General features: G+C 44.2%; 1 protein-coding gene across 1 annotated transcript in view; it reads left to right on the forward strand.

The window, feature by feature from the left end:
* The window catches only part of Fndc1 (fibronectin type III domain containing 1), a 64,351-nt gene extending 52,132 nt beyond the window's left edge, over positions 1 to 12,219 (forward strand). Inside the window, exons 17-22 of the mRNA XM_036168700.1 lie at positions 760 to 868; positions 4,907 to 4,986; positions 6,850 to 6,879; positions 8,071 to 8,232; positions 9,156 to 9,278; positions 11,469 to 12,219. Of these exons, the coding sequence (XP_036024593.1) occupies positions 760 to 868; positions 4,907 to 4,986; positions 6,850 to 6,879; positions 8,071 to 8,232; positions 9,156 to 9,278; positions 11,469 to 11,584 (620 nt within the window). The 3' untranslated portion in view covers positions 11,585 to 12,219. The remainder of the gene's footprint in view (positions 1 to 759; positions 869 to 4,906; positions 4,987 to 6,849; positions 6,880 to 8,070; positions 8,233 to 9,155; positions 9,279 to 11,468) is intronic.
* Positions 12,220 to 17,479: the final 5,260 nt, after the last annotated feature.

Consider the following 17,479-nt stretch of genomic DNA (forward strand, 5'->3'; position numbering starts at 1 on the left):
TCTGAGTCTGGCTTAGTTACACTAAGTGCAGAGCACTGTTCTTTTACCTCCCACTTCTCTCTTCTCTGTGCAGTCATGATGAGATGGAATTGGCCCCGATGAGCTGAGCGAGGCCAGGGAATGAGGGTGGCAGAGAAGGAAAAGAATCAGGGAAACAGTGAGATGCACTTGACTTTTCTGTCCCCACCTGAATTCACCAGAAGTTACTGAAGTGTACCATCCTGTCTCACAGTGAAACTTGCTCTCCTTGAGGTTCTCCCAGAGCTGTGTGCATGTGTTACCCTCTCCCTAGCATGGCTCAGTGTGATCTGGTTCATTCTTAGTTAGCTTCAGCGGTCAACCTAACGCAGCCTGGAATTATCTGAGAGAGTCTCACCTGGGGCATTGCCTCTATCAGATTGGCCCATTGAGATAGCTGTGGGGGCATTTTCTTGATTGGTAATTGATATGAGTGATCCCAGTCCACTGTGGATGGTACAATTCCTAGGCAGGTGGTGTGGGCTGTATATGAAAGGTAGTAGAGCAAGCTAGAGGAGGAAGCAAGCCAGTAAGCAGCATTCCTCTGTGCTTCAAGTCCCTGGTTGAGTCTCCTTTCTCACTTCTCTACATGATGGAACATGACCTGGAAGTGTACGGTGAAATAAATCCTTTCCTCTCTCGAGTTACTGTTGGTCATGGAGTTGATTGAAGGAAGCATGAGGAAAAGAAACTGGGGCAGGTTCCTTTATGCTCACCAGGTTCCTCCCTCTTCGTTTCCAGGATACTTGGTCTACAGCGCCTCTTATGAGGACTTCATCAGGAACAAATGGTCAACTCAGACGTCGTCAGTGACCCATCTGCCCATTGAGAACCTGAAGCCGAACACAAGGTATGATCCAGCAGTCACTTACAAACATACAGCGGGACCTGGGAGCTTGGTCACAGTATCATTCGGTTGGGAAGAAGGTATTAATTGGTTTCACCATTTCTTTGAATTCTTGATTTAGCTCATGGGATACCAATGAAGGCTTACCATGTGTCATGTCCTTTGCTTAAGAGAAATCACTGCATGTATTGTAGCTGTTACGTAACAACTGGGTTTGTTCCTTGTTTTCCTAAACATTACCTTCCTTAAGGGAAGGGAGGTTGTTCTATAAGTTGGAATATAATTGGTTCAGTTTTTAATACAACCTTGCTGTGTGACATTTGTGGGACGGTATTTTGTCAAACATATTAATTGACATTTAAGCTTTGTGATGCAGATGTTCAGAAAATTCTAGAAAGGTGTGCTGCATGCATTAGTAAAGGTTACAAGTGTGTCTTCATCACTGAGCAGTGGCTGGCTGACAGGGGACTGTTCTGGAAACCAAGGTTTATAGCATTCAGTGAGAAATTGGCAAAATTTGTTCACAAGGGAGTGACTGGCTGTATAATCTTCAGTTGTATTGCCTGGTTTGGGAGGTATGACTAACAGAAAGAGACCTGGTGGATGAACATGAGTGAGCCACTGAGCATCCTTGGCCAGGCAGTGGCATGCTGGCAAACTGACCATCTGGGCAGCTGGGCATGGGGGAAGGGGGATTCCTGATTTATAGCCTTTTCAATATAATGGTTCAGGTACTTCTGCTATGGTCAATCACACAACATCAGTAGGCCTGTAGGATCCCCGAACAGCTCATGACTGGCTCCTGCAGGTTGTCCAGATAGCCACAGTACCACACTGATGGACAGAGCCAGAGGCTTGCTGGGAAGAGCTCAAAGTAGCTTCCACAAGCAGAGAGGCAGGAAAAAGCCGGAACAAATGATTCAATAAACACACGTGTGCTAGAGGGGACAGAATCTGTCCAGAGCCCTGCTACCAGGAGACGTCCCCAAAGCTGGGAGCACTCCCTGTGACATTTTAACGTGCCACTTAGGCTCCCTGGAACCAAGCTTCCATAAACTGTTATGAATTGCAGGATTTGGCAAATGAAACGAAGCAGTAAGTCAGGGAGAGGAGAAAGTACTCCATTCCTTTCTAATGAGATGAATGTTGACCAGAGGTGAAAGTTAACCAGAGGAAATAAAAGCAGCAGAATCAGACAAAACAGGGTCAGCCTCCAGCCTCCTTTTTCTCTACATGCAGGGATTGCTTACTTCTACAACACAGCCACCATGCATATCAAATTACTGGAAAATGCTTTCTGGTGGGCAAAAGTTGAACCTTAGTCTCCCGGCCTCTCCCTGTTCCCCCTCCCCTGTCTGTGTCCAATGTTCTTTACACAACTTTTGCTGCCATATTGGATTTCAGCCATTTTGACTGTCGGGGGATGGTGTCATAAAGTGGAGGTGTCCTTGTTCTGACCATGGCTCTGGGTCCAAACTTCATTCAAGCGATTCTTCCTGCTGTTTATTTTGGGCCAGGGTTTAGGGCACGGGGTGAGCTGGATGAAGCTCTCATCAAGTGTACAGTGTTGTCCTCACGGGGTTACTGTGTGGTGTGTGGAGGAACAGATGTTAAAAAGGAAACACAATACAAACAGAGACTTCCATAGTCAGTGTCTTGAGGAAGTTTAGGGAGAGTACATAATAGGGAAATTCTTGCTCTTAGGAGCCTAAGGCTAGTCAGGTAAGACTGAGAATGTTAGATCTAAATAAAGCATACAGAGCAGTTAAACCAGAGAACTGGTAGGCAAGGTGAGGCGAGGAAGCCCTGAAGTTTGACATGTTCCAGGAAGATGGAAAGTCTCAAAAGAGAAGAAGAATGAGGGAAGATGGACAGTACCGGGCTCCATCTGCCCATGTGCCCAGCCTCTTTTTCTGCTTCCTCTGAGCAAGCACAGGCTGTTGGCTCTTCAGGTGCAAAATGCAGTGGAATGTAGTATGGGAGTTTCTCTGATCAAACCTCCTCAGGACCCATGTGAACAGCAACTACAAACATCCAAAGTAGGGTGGGTACAATGAGCAGATACTCACTTTTTTCCCCTCTGCACATGGAGCAGCTTCCTGTGTTGCCATGGAAACTCAGGTACCCATCATGCTGAGTCAACCTCTTTGGGAGGCCACTCCCCTGCCTGGGGCCTTTGACAACCAGCCTTTGAGTCCTCAGGAGAGACAAGAAATCACTCCACTCAAAGGAGGAGCCAGAGTCTAAGCATGAGCATTGGTGGTTTATGTCATAACCTGTTTTTTACTGAACAAGGGCCCTGCCATCACTCCTTGGGTCTTCATATTTTAAAATCCTATTTTACAGTAGAAAGATTGGACCACAGTTTTAGGGCAGCTCTGTCAGGCTGTGAGGAACTATGCAGCACAAGTGTCCCACGTGGCTTCTGAACATAGATATCACTCCTAATTTTTTAAATGGCTTCCCTTTAATGAAGAAAGTGTTTGCAAAATTCAACTAGAATCATTGATGTGTGCCAATCCCCCTTTGGAACTGCCTTTGGGGGTTTTGCCATAAATTACTCCACAGCCACTGATTAAGTGTGAATAATCAAGAAACATGCACTGCTGGGTCAATTGATGTTTAGAACCATGTTCTTAATTGTGCATATCTTTAAAAAATAATTTGAAATGCAAAAATCAATATTTGATGACTTCAGATTGTACCAAGTGGTTTTTCTTTTCTTTAGTCAAACCACAGGAGAATGTCTCTGCGTGCTGTGAGGCCAGAGGTGGCCTTGGTGATGTCATTACCCATAGTCAGGAGTCAGTGGCACCCCCAAATGTAAATATTTCCTCTCTAAAACTTTGTGTTACCTCTTTTTTTTTATCAGCACATGCATCTGTGTACCTGACTTAACCAGATAAAGAATTTTGAAATAGTTAGGTGAGACATTCCTTCTGGTCAAAAGCTAGAGGAAAATACTATCTATAAGGTTCAAAGAGCTGCCATTCGTGGGTTCTACAATGGCCTTGTGCTATGTGCGACTCCAGGGAGAGGAAGTCCCAAAAGTTAGCAACGGTGGTTCCAACCAATGTGCTGATCCTCAGTTCTTCTTTGAGCATTAGTATTTGCAAAGTAAGATGCCTGGAGACTCCGTTTCCTTCTTGATGAGCTAGCTGATTCAAACTGTGCTTTCCAGAACATTCTCTGTTCCAAGACAAAGCATGGCCCTGCAGTAAAGCCTCTCCCCTCAGGTTTTCCTCACCTCCTCTTCCTGGTCATACTTCTCTTTTCTGGAGGTTCCGAAGCTCAAGGCATGGCTGTCATGTTAGTTCCACTGGAAAGGTCACCCCTAGCCACTGTTTCTTGCTAGTCACAAGTCACATTATTTGAATCCACCACGGAGTCCGAGATGTTGATTAACATTTGAGTTCTACTCTGTGTTTTGTTGTACCAGTTCCTTTCTCTTGGAGCTTATACTGGCATCCGAGTCTTAATCAGGTCTTTCAAGGATGGACTGAGAGAGTTACCCAGTGCCCACCTGTATGCTCCAGTGAAAGCACTCTGAGAGGCTGTCAGCCTGTTTTCTATTCCATTCCCATCAGCCACGTGCCTGTGCTGTGCTAACTGTACCATTTCAAGAAATCATCAAAAATGAGAAAGTTCAGGAAAAAAAATATGAGGATGACTAGGGTGTGTGTGTGTGTGTGTGTGTGTGTGTGTGTGTGTGTGTGTGTATGGGTGTGTGTGTGCATGTGCATGTGCATGGGTGTGTGGGGTGCATATGCATGGGTGTGTGTGTGCATGGGTGTGTGTGGGGTACGTGTGCATGGGTGTGTGTATGCATGTGCATGGGTGGGGGGTGCATGGGTGTGTGTGTGTGTGTGTGTGTGTGTGTGTGTGTGTGTGTGTGTATGGTGTGTGTGCATGGGTGTGTGTAAAAGCTGACAAATACAACTCCCGGGTTACTACAGAGGGAGCTTGGAAGGTTGGGAATCTGTCTCGTTTTACTCAGGTCAATCAACTTCTCTTTTAAAAGATGTTTTCTTTCGATTTCAGGTATTACTTCAAAGTTCAAGCCAAGAACCCTCATGGCTATGGGCCTGTCAGCCCTTCGGTCTCATTTGTTACGGAATCAGGTATGGGTACATTCATCTTTGTTTTGATTTTTTTGAACAGTGAAGTAAATGATCAGAATGACAACCATTGCCATAGTGAAAATTAAGGCAAGAAAATGTCTTCTTTTCTGTTGGGTGAGTTCGGGTTTCTCTCTATAAAACAAGCACCCCGCCCCCGACCCCTGCTAGGTGAGGAGAAAACTAAGGAGAAATTCTAATGAAGAGAAAAATAAATTTAGCATAAAATAGCTTCAGAACTTTCTTTATTGCTGGATTTTTATTGATGGTTTGGTTTTGGTTTTATTGAGACCAAGTAGCCCAGGCTAACCTGGAACTGTCTAACTAGCCCAGGCCGGCCTCAGGCGACTGAGTACTGGAATTATAGGCATGAGCAACCATACCTGGTCTTAGTTTTAAAGTTTAAAAACAATACTTTTGTTCCAAATAGGTGGAAAACATCCACCTTAGATGTCGTGGGAGGCAGCCATCTCTCTAGGTATCTAAGTCTCCATCTAAGATGGCCTCTATGAAGAGGAAGAGATATCTGTACTGAGTATTTAGAGTTGAACTTCTATTCTGTCTTAATATACTATCCCATATATGGCCTTGCATTTTGGAGTGCTGTGGGGCAAAGCTCTCAGGCTCTGTAATACCATGTTCCTGCATGGACCCCAGGAACATGGGGCAGATGGCTGGTCCAGCATACCAGAAGGCATGGGTTTGTGACCCAACACCATCTAAAAATGATTTTATTTTTCTGAAGCAAAATGTCTTTAAAAGCAAGTTTCATACTCTCTGAAGTGGTTTTTGCAGCTGAAGCATAGATAGCTTTAAAATACTGAACGTCACAGATTTTGAGTTATATTTAGTCCTGGCCACTGTCCAGACAGTGAGCATGACTGTCATCACCAACTGCTTCCTCCTGCTGTCCTGCACCCCTCTGCTCTCTCCACTGAGTTCACATCATCTGGGATTTGACATTAGTGCTCTAGAGTGTAGACCCCTTTGGCCGGATTCTCTCAGAATCATCCACACATTGTGTGTGTTAGTCTGTCGCTTCTTTTTTATCACTGGTCTGTATGTCATTGTACAGCTGTGCCACAATCTGCTCATTCAACCCAATCAACTGCATTTTAAGTTATTTCTACTGTTTGGTAATTACAACGGTGCTATAAGTGTCTATATGCAAATGCTTGGGTTTGAATTTTATCTTCTCTTGGGTGTGATATTATAGCATATAGTACCCTCTGAGAAATCACTGGACTTCCCCAAATATGAAGTTTAAAAACAAGAGCATTGATTGTTTATGAAGTCTTTACATGTTTTTTAATATTATTTTGAATGTGCGTGTGTGTGTGTGTGTGTGTGTGTGTGTGTGTGTGTGTGTGTGAGAGAGAGAGAGAGAGAGAGAGAGAGAGAGAAAGAGAGAGCATTCCACAGTGTGCACGTGAGAGAATATGTGTGCATGTGAGTGTGTGTGTGTGTGTGTGTGCTATAGTGAAGGTCAGAGGACAACTTTCAAGGGCTCGTTCTCTTCCTCCAGCACACAGGTCCTAGGGGTGAAACCCAGGTTGCCAGGTTGGGCTTACTCACTGAACCATCTTACCTGCCTGAAGTACTGCATTACTTTTGTAGCACACAATTTCAAAACTTTGTCTCTCTCAGAAACTTACAGCTTCTGTATCAACAACAAAGCAGTTGACCAGAGAGTATTTCTCAAAAGAAAATGCTTACAGAATGAAACCCATGGGAAACTCTGGCATCTGATAAACAAACCTTATTTTTTTCTCTATTCCAACTGGGTTTAGCTCTTTTAATTCCAGTCAGCACTTTCAGCATTTTCACAATTGCTCCACATGTTATTTATTTATTTTTTGTTCACAGACAATCCTCTGCTTGTTGTGAGGCCACCAGGTAAGTTTTCCATCTTGAGGATTCCGATGCTCTGGTTGGCATGAATGTAAGCTGTGTGGTCAGTGTGGTGGTGGCCCACATGTGGAAATGGTGGAACATTTTACACCTGCATGATCTTTTCTGACAACTTTGATTCACCCACCCTCCATTCTCTTTGCGGAAGAGAATGACTTGAAAATGCTTTAGTAGGACCATAGCTGCTGGTATCTATGAAAAACTATGATGGGGATTGCTAGTAACTACAAAATAGGTATATTGTTTACATGAGCATTTTAATGTGATAAAAAGATGACAAAATACAGCAAGTATACAAGGGTATTTTACACATACCCCCCACCAATGAACTGAACAGACCCTGTGTTTTGAGTTCAAGACAGAAATAAAGAGTTAACAAAAGAGCGGGACTGTAGCTGTAGGGATTTAGAGTACTGTGGCATGTCTCCAGGGTGAAATATGCCAGTACAGCTGCTGTTCCTTGAGGCTTACATCTTTCATTAGCTTTGAGAACCCTTTGTGGAAACACCAAGATCTTAAATGCTCTAAAGTAAAAAGCACCCTGCCCTTCAAATGTGGTAGTTAGCTTTTTTGTTGTCATGACAAAAAAAACAAAAACAAAAACAAAAACAAACAAACAAAAAAAAAACCAGGGAAAACCAGAGAGAAGGGTTTATCTTGGTGTATGGTTTTGGAGATTTCAGAGCATGGTCACTTGGCTCCCTCAATCCTAGGCCTAAGGTGAGGTATAACATTAGAGAGTAAGGACATGAGCAGCAAAGCTGTTCTTCATGGCAGGCAGGCAGGTGGGAGGGAGAAGGAGGAATCCCTTTAAAGCCTGCTCTAGGAACCTGTTTCCTTCCCCAGCCTGCTCCTTCACTCAGGTATGAGTACATCAGTGGGTTAACCCATGATGATGTTGGAACCTCTTGATCCAGTAATCTCTCCACAGCCCATGAGAAGCTGACCAAGCCTCTAACAATGAGCCTTTGGGGGACATTTTTAGATCCAACTCATAATACCTCAGTTGTACTCTAGTAATGAAAAGAAAGGGGAATACAAAATGCATGTGCATGTTCTCAGAGAAGCCCCAAGAGGAATGAAGGTCCAGTGAAAATGCACAGCTTTTTGATAGTTTGTGTAGACAATGACCCCTGTAAGCATCATACCTTAGAGCATGTGTTTTGTGTTGTCAAGGTGGTGAGCCCATCTGGATCCCATTTGCTTTCAAGCATGACCCGGGCTACACTGACTGTCACGGTCGGCAGTATGTGAAGCGGACATGGTACAAAAAGTTTGTGGGAGTCGTTCTTTGTAACTCACTGAGGTACAAGATCTACCTCAGTGACAACCTCAAAGGTAGGTCTTACACTTGGGTGGCTGCAGGAAACTTCTGTCAGGCACTGACTTGGAAAGCAGGGCCTTAGGACTTGTCTGAGAGCTGGAACTGTGGGGACTTCAGTGCAAACCAGTTTTGTAGACTCTGCTCTGAGATTACTAGATTCATATGTGTGTATCCACTGTATTTTAGGAATGAAATCTACAATCAACTGACCTGATAGGTTTTTAATTTATTTATAGTTCTTTCTAGAAAGGATAAGCTTGTCAAAACCAAGTCTTCCCTCCCATCCCCAACACTGGAGATTGATCTGTCTCATCTCATCACTAGATAATTAGCACCCCACCCCCACTACGAGTGTGTGGTGTGTGTGTGTGTGTGTGTGTGTGTGTGTGTGTGTGTGTGTGTGTGTGTGTCCACTCTCTTTCCATCTCTTCCACCTGTTTTCTCTCCCTTCAAAATCTCTGGGAGAGATTGCACAGTCATCTTCAGGATCCCAGTGTGGGAAAACAATGGTGTTCAACCTCAACGCTGTGATTCAGCACCGTGGACAGCACCTCAGCCTGAAGCTATGCGTGGAAATAGTTTCTTCTCATTATACAGTCATATCTGACTTCTAATCTCTATTGTGTTTTTCTTCGTTCTCTCTTGAAAGCTGAGGATTAAAAGGTCCATCACTTGCAGGATGGAGCTGACTGTATTGTTCAAAGCCCCCCTCCCACAACTGAACATATGTTAAGTATTTAATATACAAGGTCTTGCTGGCTTCTTACAACACTTAATGACATTTGTGCCATTACAAACACATTTCAGACATGGAAACTATGGAACACATGATTTAAATAATGTTCCCAATTCAAACAGTTTCCAACATTTGTTCTAACTTGTAAGCCAGCTGTGACACTCTCTGGTAACCACTGACCTGTGATATGTCCTTATGCAGACACATTCTACAGCATTGGAGACAGCTGGGGAAGAGGTGAAGATCATTGTCAGTTTGTGGATTCACACCTGGATGGCAGAACAGGGCCTCAGTCTTATGTAGAAGCCCTCCCCACCATTCAAGGTAAGAAGGACAGAGCTGCTATTTTATGCTGTGGGTGGGTGGGAGAGGAAAAATGTTATAATGAGAAATGCATGGTAGCTCTACCTTTGACCTAAAATTTAGAGATTAATGTTGGCAGCACTTTGGATCATAGAGAGTAAAATTAAGGAACTGATGAAGTACTACCACCATACTCTGGCCTTGAGAAGCTGGGAATACAAAAGAGTATATAAGATCCCATCCCTGTTCTCAGAAACAAGCTTTGCTATCAGGAAGACAAAACACCTGTGTGAAAGGTGAATAACAGTGGACACCATGATGTGTAAATGACAACAGATTATGCCATCTGGTTGTCCCCTTGTCAAGGAATTGTGTTTTTGGTGATCATATGAATTCAAGGTCAGGAGAGGTAGTATGAATCGAATCTTATGCTACGGATGAAGAGTGCACAGTGGGTCCTTCCAGAGGACCCAGCTTGAGTGAAGAGTAAGCATGCTCTCTGATGATGCATTAAGAGGTGGGAACACAAAAGCTGCCAGCTGTGGTATGTCACAGAGAAGCCCAGCCTTCCATGCAAACCAGCAGTGGCTGGAAGTGGTCCAGCATCTTTCCATTGTACACTCAGCTCTTGGTGATGTGGTACATTCAGGGTATGACGTGTGCTCATTTATCTAGGTGGATGTCCTGGGTTAGTTTCTATTGCTGTCCTGATCATAGACTATCACTGAGGAAAGCCAAGGCAGGAACTCAAGCAGGGCAGGAACCCAGAGGCAAAAATGGAAGCAGCAGCTTGCTTTCTTACATCCCCAGGGCCTGCCCAAGAATAGCACCTCCTGCAATGAGCTGGGCCTTCCCACATCATTGTTAATACAGAAAATGCCCCACAGGCTCCCCTACAGACCAGTCTGATGGAGTAATTTTCTCAATCGAAGTTCCTTCCTCTCAGATGACCCTAGCGTGTGTCAAGTTGAAATACTAACACAATGAGTTACCCGTTTTCTAATAATTAAAATACACAGGCAGTAAAATAAGCATATTTAGACCTTTTATCTAGAGTAAAGAACCAATGACATTCATCTACTACTTAGATTTATTTTGGAGAAGTGCTTCGGGTGACTGTAGATTTGGGTGGAGGGGACATTTCTAACCTTCAGTGGATGGAGCAAAACCTAAGACATGGGGACAATTTCATGCCATTCTTCAAGTCTTTTTTTTTTTTTTTTTTTGAGCTGAGGATCGAACCCAGGGCCTTGCACTTGGTAGGCAAGTGCTCTACCACTGAGCTAAATCCCCAACCCTCAAGTCTTTCTGAGGCCATGTAGGCACAAATCTCTCCACTTCCTCTCTGGTTTTTCTATTAGGACTTAATGGTCACTTTGGCTGAGAATTTTAGCCACAGTGTAGAGATAATCTACTTAGTCTGCTCATTTAAATTGTAGCCTCATCTAACAATGCTTCAGTGGGAACATCTAGAGTACTGTTGAGTCAAATACGTAAGCCAGCCCAGTTCATCCCAATAAATATACAACATCTATCCAATCCATATCTTTTCAGCTCTTGCCATGCTGTAGCTTCTGTTACAGTCCTGTGTTACCCATATTCCTCTGTGTCTATGTGCTAAGGTTGTGGTATTGACCATGACTGGTTAATATGCTCACTGGTAGAGTGGCAGCTAGCCAACTAACCATTATTTAACAAGAGTAAAGTAAGTAAGGCTAAATGTGGGGGCAATAGAGTCCCCCAAAACATGTTGAGGCTACTGGAGGATCCTTCTACATCAAGAGGTTAGCAATGTGTAGATTTTTTTCTGGAAAGATCTACAAGTCTGCTCTAGGTTCTCAGGCTTAAGTCTTGGAGCTGAGCAACTCTGGGAAGCTGGGAGCTCTGAACTCAGAGAACAGGATGGAAGTGGGTGTTGTGCAGTTTCCCCAGATCTCAGTACACTCCTCAGTGATTGCCTACTAGTGATTGGCTAAGATCACATTCTTTTGTGGTGAGCGAGAGGAGGACTGGATTATCCCCCTGTAAACATGCTTGGGGTAGACCTCTTGTTATTCTGAGGACACATAAAACTGGCCCAGTATATTCCAAATAACACCTAAGAAGTGTTTGCCAGAACATACTCTCTGAAAGTAGACTGTAGGATGAGATGTTTTCCTGTTAGTGACTTTGACCCATCTTCTTTCCCTCTCTTTTCCATTGCTGTTCCAGGCTACCATCGCCAGTACCGCCAGGAGCCTGTCAGCTTTGGCAACATCGGTTTTGGAACCCCCTACTACTATGTGGGCTGGTACGAGTGTGGAGTCTCCATCCCTGGAAAGTGGTGACCACAGGATCAGCTTCCTGCAAGTTCACCCTCCCAGCCTGCTTGACTAACTTGCACTAGGGACTGTGGGCAAGATAAAGACAGTGCTCCAAGCCCACCTCCCCAGGGTATCAGGAGGCCACAGGGTGGACACAGGGCATTTGGTCCTCTTCAGTTGGGATTTGGCCACATTTCTTGGTCTGGACTATGAATAGAATCCAGTTTTGCTGAAATTTCACTTCTCCCTGCTTTGTTTATTTGTAATCACACGTTCCAGAGACGTCAACCTAGCAGCAGATCCAGTGCGACCTCCAGACCCTTCCGGCACAAAATTTGGACAGTCTGGGATCTCCAGGGAACAGCACTGTCATGCTGTGTTTGCTTTACAGAATGCTTTCTGCTTTCCCCATCTTTGAATCAGCTGAATTTAAGCCTCACACCTGTTTGTATGAAGTAGAATTGAATTGCTGAAATTACCAAAGGAAATACACTCTCTTTGGGATCTATACTAAAGACTTATCCACCACTGGGCTAAGTGCATCAAATCTTATTTGTAAATTCTCAATTTTGATACATATGTGTGTGTATATATGCATATACATATCTACACTCATCAAGAATATTGATTAAACTTGATAAATTTATATTTGTTCTTTAGATGAATGTGTGTAAGACTTTGTGGACAAAGGTTCTGTTTGTTAATGTCTTTCTGAGGTGTCCAAGAGATAGGTTCTCAGCAGAATATAGGTTCTATGAAAAGGTATGCATGCTTCTAGTAGTTGCTGTTGAACTCAGGCCACGATGGAGGCATCAATGAGCGACACCATAACCTGCAAACCAAGTGCCTTTCTGCAGCTTTAATATCACGGAGCAGATGGCTTTATTACCTTTGTTGAAGCGCGCGCGTGTGTGTGTGTGTGTGTGTGTGTGTGTGTGTGTGTGTGTGTGTGTAGGCTTGTGTGCATGTGTGTGTGTAGGCTTGTGTGCATATGTGTGTGTGTGTGTAGGCTTGTGTGCATGTGTGTGTGTGTGTGTGTGTGTGTGTGTGTGTAGGCTTGTGTGCATGTGTGTGTGTGTGTGTGTGTGTGTGTGTGTGTGTAGGCTTGTGTGCATGTGTGTGTGTGTGTGTGTGTGTGTGTAGGCTTGTGTGCATGTTTGTGTGTGTGCACTTAGATGTGTGTGCAGAGGCCAGAGATCAGCTCAGACATCCCCTCCCTCAGGAGCTATCCCCCTTGTTTGTTGAGATAAGGTTTCTCACTGAGAATTGGGGTCTACAGATTGTTCTAGACTGGCTGGCCAGTGAGACCAAGGGATCTACCTGTCTCTGACACACACACCCCACCACCACCTCAAGTGCTAGGATTGCAAGAATGTGCCACCACACCCATTGTGTGTGTGTGTGTGTGTGTGTGTGTGTGTGTGTGTGTGTGTGTATTGGGTATTTTACTCAGTTTACTCAGGCTTACTCAGCAAATGCTTTCCTGACTGGGTTCTCACCGGCCTCTTTATCTAATATGTTTCCAGATAAATGAACACCTTAGGTTCAACATCATTTTAAAGTCATGTCTTTAAAAATTCCATTTTCCTTTCTTTGTGTCCTACATCTGTTCCTGAAATGGAAATATGCTCTTCCTCCCTGGACTGTAATGCAGAAGGTTCATTTGACCCTTTTGTTTCCCACTGTTGTAAACGTGTTCATCTTTCCTATGAATGAAGGGCTTGTCTTCTCACATTGTGTCATCATCAGAGGAGGAGCTAAGAAGGAGATGAGTTGGAAGAAAGTGCCACTGGGTCTGAGGGCCATTCCTGACACAGACCACGGGCAGAGCGCAGTGCAGGAGTGTGGGGGCTGGTGGTTTGCAGACCCTGCACTGTGCTGAGGTACAACTTGTGTGTCTGGCAGTTCTGATGGTAAAACATACAAGGACACAGCTGTCTTTTCACAACTTGGAGACTAGCCTGTGATGTCAGGCACCTTCCTGGCATTCTACCATGACTGCTGCACAGTGGCAACAGCAAAGAAAACAGCCTGAGAAAAATGCTAGACTTTCTCCAAATAGCCTACAGCCCCTGGGATGCATGTTGCCAAGGAGTTATGACTGGGGCCCACCCCACCCCTCAAAAATTGTACATTTAGATATAACATTGTGAAAGTTTTTGCATTTTCTGTAGGTCCAGTGTGCAGTTCTCAAGTGTGAACTCTGTGGATGACAAAATCACACTGCAGTGTCAAAGGTCATGCACATCTGCTTTAGAGGGACAAATCGTATGTTTATCCACATTCAGTTTACAAACTACATCGGATTCTTTAAGTAGTTTTAGGATGTTCTCACACATAATAGGGAGATTGTTGAAGAAGATGCCTTAGTTTCCACACTGGCCAGCATCCAAATGTGCTTCGTGGTGCCAGATTGAAGGTAACACACAAAACATTTTCAGAAAGTATATCCTCTTCAGTGCTCACCCATGGAGGCTGCGATCTGGCATCTTTCTCTGCTCTCAGTAGAAGGCTAGCAACTTGAGAACCAGAGACTGAAGCATAGGCAGCAGATCAGGAGTGATCGCCGGGTTGATCTAATCAATAAGACAAATAGACGGACAGACAGACAGACAGACAGAGATATAGCAGGAATCTTAAATGGTCTTATTAATAAAATCAAACCTGAGGCCAGTTATAGGGGTGAATGCTGGAAGGTCAGAAAGACAGAACAAGCCACAGTTTCCTCACCTCGACAGTTCCTCAGCTGATCCTGTTTCCTCAGTCTGGAGGCCTCTGAGTCCTCATCCAGAATGAATCTCAGCTGAACTGTGCTGCTCCAGAGCTTAAAAGCTTAACCAGCCAAATGCTGCTAGTTTCTGGTCTTCACACCTTATATATCTTTCTACTTTCTGCCATCACTCCCTGGGATTAAAGGCTGGATTTCTGGGATTAAAGGCATGAGTCACCAAGCTCGGCTGTATCCTTGAATCACAGGGATCCGCCTAGCTCTGCCTCCCCAGTGCTGGGATTAAAGGTGTGAGTGCCACCATTTTCTGGCCTCTGTATCTAGTTAAGCATAGAGGTTAGACAGTGGCACTCACACCTTTAATCCTAGCATTCCGGAGACAGAAATCCCTCTGGATCTCTGTGAGTTCAAGGCCACATTGGAAACAGACAAGCTTGGTGACACATGCCTTTAATCCCAGGGAGTGAGCCTTTAATCTCAGAAAGTGATGGCAGAAAGTAGAAAGATATATAAGGCGTGAAGACAGAAACTAGCAGCATTTTGGCTGGTTAAGCATTTGGCTGGTTAAGCATTCAGGCTTTGAGCAGCAGTTCAGCTGAGATTCATTCCGGATGAGGACACAGAGGTTTCCAGTCTGAGGAAATAGGATCAGCTGAGAAACTGGCAAGGTGAGGTAGCCGTGGCTTGTTCTGTCTCTCTGACCTTCCAGCATTCACCCCAATAACTGGCCTCAGGTTTGATTTTATTAATAAGAACTTTTAAAATTCCTGCTACACAGAGGTACTAGAGAGATGGTTCAGCAGTTACAAGCACTTGCTGCTCTTGCAAAGGACTCAAGTTTGGTTCCCAGCACCCACAGCTGGTGGCTCACAGCCTCTTATAATTCCAGATCCAGGGAATCTGACACCCTCTCCTGGCCTCCACAGGACCAGCACACACAGGAACACATACACACAAAGACACACACACATAAAAATTTTTAGAAGAAAGAAAGATAGGTAGATAGATAATAAATGATAGATAGATAGATAGATAGATAGATAGGAGATAGATAGATAGATAGATAGATAGATAGATAGATAGATAGATAGGAGATAGATAGATAGATAGATAGATAGATAGATAGATAGATAGATACTATCAAAGGTCTTGACTGGGGCAATTGGCTCACATGGTTATGGAAGATGACAAGTTCCAGCAGCCTGTCTGAAAGCTGGAGTTTCTGGAATGCTGGCAGTGCAGCTGTGTTTAGAGCTGAAGGACCTAGATCCAAGGACATCAAGGATGTTACTGTCAGGCCAAGATCAAAGTCCTGAGAACCTGGCTGGGCCAATGGAGTCCAGAGCTAGTGATCCTGGGGTTCTCTTTGCAGAAGAGCATGCCCGGCTCTGGGAGAATGAAAGTTTTCTGTCTTTCCTCCATCTCTGTTTTCCCAGAGGCCCCAGCTGACTGAACAGTGTCCACTCACACTGAGGGTGGGTCTTCCCCACCAGTCTGTTGACTAACATGCCAGCTTCCATGGGGAACACCTTCACAGACAATGCCTCTGGCACGTCATTGGTTCTCTAGGCATTCCATCATCCTGTCAAGTCGATACTAAAAATGAACCATCCTGAGGAGCGCTATCAGCAACACTCCATTCCAATCAAATTACAGAATATATCAAATCAGTCTCTGGTGCTCATTTTGAAGTTTTAAAAGTGCAAATTCTGGGTGTGACCTTTAGAAAGGCCATTGACAGCAAAGTGACATTGAAGACAGAGGGAGGTATGAAAACGCGAGACCTCATTGCAACAACTTCCACGAGATGCTTTGCCAGAAGCCTGTGATGAAAGAGAGAGCTTATCAACTCCAGATGTCAGTGTGCATAACCATGGGGCCACAGGGGAAAGGAACTGGCTCAGAGTGACAATGGATTTTAGAGAAGTCCAACCATGAGTGAGTGAGTGTCTCTATGAAATGGTGAGCTGCCCCTTCCACAGAGGGAACTTTAAACACAACCAAGGATGACGATCCCTGGGCTCGATGGCCACACTGTTGTATGTAGCCTGTGAAAATCCACAAGGGTCTGTACACATCTGAAGTGCTATAAATGATGCAAAAGAGGTTAAAAAAAAAAAAAAGCTTGGGACAGAGACCACAAACAGTGTGTGAGGCCTGAAAAATTTATGATCTGGCCCTTTTAGGAAAAGTCTGTAGAGCCATGACTTTGAGTTTTCAAGGTTTAAAGTCTTAATTTAAAAGTAATGTATACTAGTCTGGGAAGAGATCTTCGTAAAGTGCTTGCTGTGGTTTGCATAAAACAAAAAACAAAAACAAACAGCCAAACAACAACAGAACCACATTTTTAAAAAGCCTATCAGTCATGGCATATGCTTTTAATCCCAAACGGAGGCAAGTGGAACCTGGGACCTCACTGCCCAGCCAGCCTCGCACAACTGGTGAGTTTCAGATGAAACTGAGAGACCCTGTCTTGAAGATAGGTTCCAAGTTCAGTTGATAAAGTGCCTGCTGCCTAAGTGTGAAGACGGGTTAGAATCCTGAGCACCACTACGAAAATCTGGGCACAGTGGCATGTGCCTGTAACCCCAGCTCTGGGGTAAACCAGACTGCATGAATCAACAAGCTTTTATTTAAAGGACAGCCCATGCACACAAATGTTCACATGCACACAAACAAGAATACCATACATGAACAGTACACACACACACACACACACACACACACACACACGTACCAACATGGATGGCTCCTGAGGAACAATGCCCAAGGTTTACATCTGGCCTCCATACATGCACACATACTTATACACACACTTGCATGTATATTAACATGCACACACTAGTGTATACTAGAATATATTGTTTCATATATTTATGTTCTCTTTTCTTAAATACGTCTGTTTTTCTGACCACCATCTCCCGGTGCCCTGAGGTCTGTGTTTTGTGGCTGTGTCCTGGGTTCCCATGCTTCTGGCTTGGAAAGCGCTTTGCTTGTGTTGTGATCTTGGGAACTATTAAGCCCTTTAGGCAGCTTTGTACATATTCAACATATCCATTTACTTAAGACGTAATGTGTAGCCTTTTCCAAGTGAGTATTGACTTATTTTTTTCCCTTTTGACCTATTCAAGCCACAGATCTGGGTTAGTTGGTGGTAGGTCGGGGAATCTGAGAATGGCATTAGAGTGGGT

Source organism: Onychomys torridus, chromosome 19 (assembly GCF_903995425.1).
Source record: "Onychomys torridus chromosome 19, mOncTor1.1, whole genome shotgun sequence".
NCBI lineage: Eukaryota > Metazoa > Chordata > Mammalia > Rodentia > Cricetidae > Onychomys > Onychomys torridus.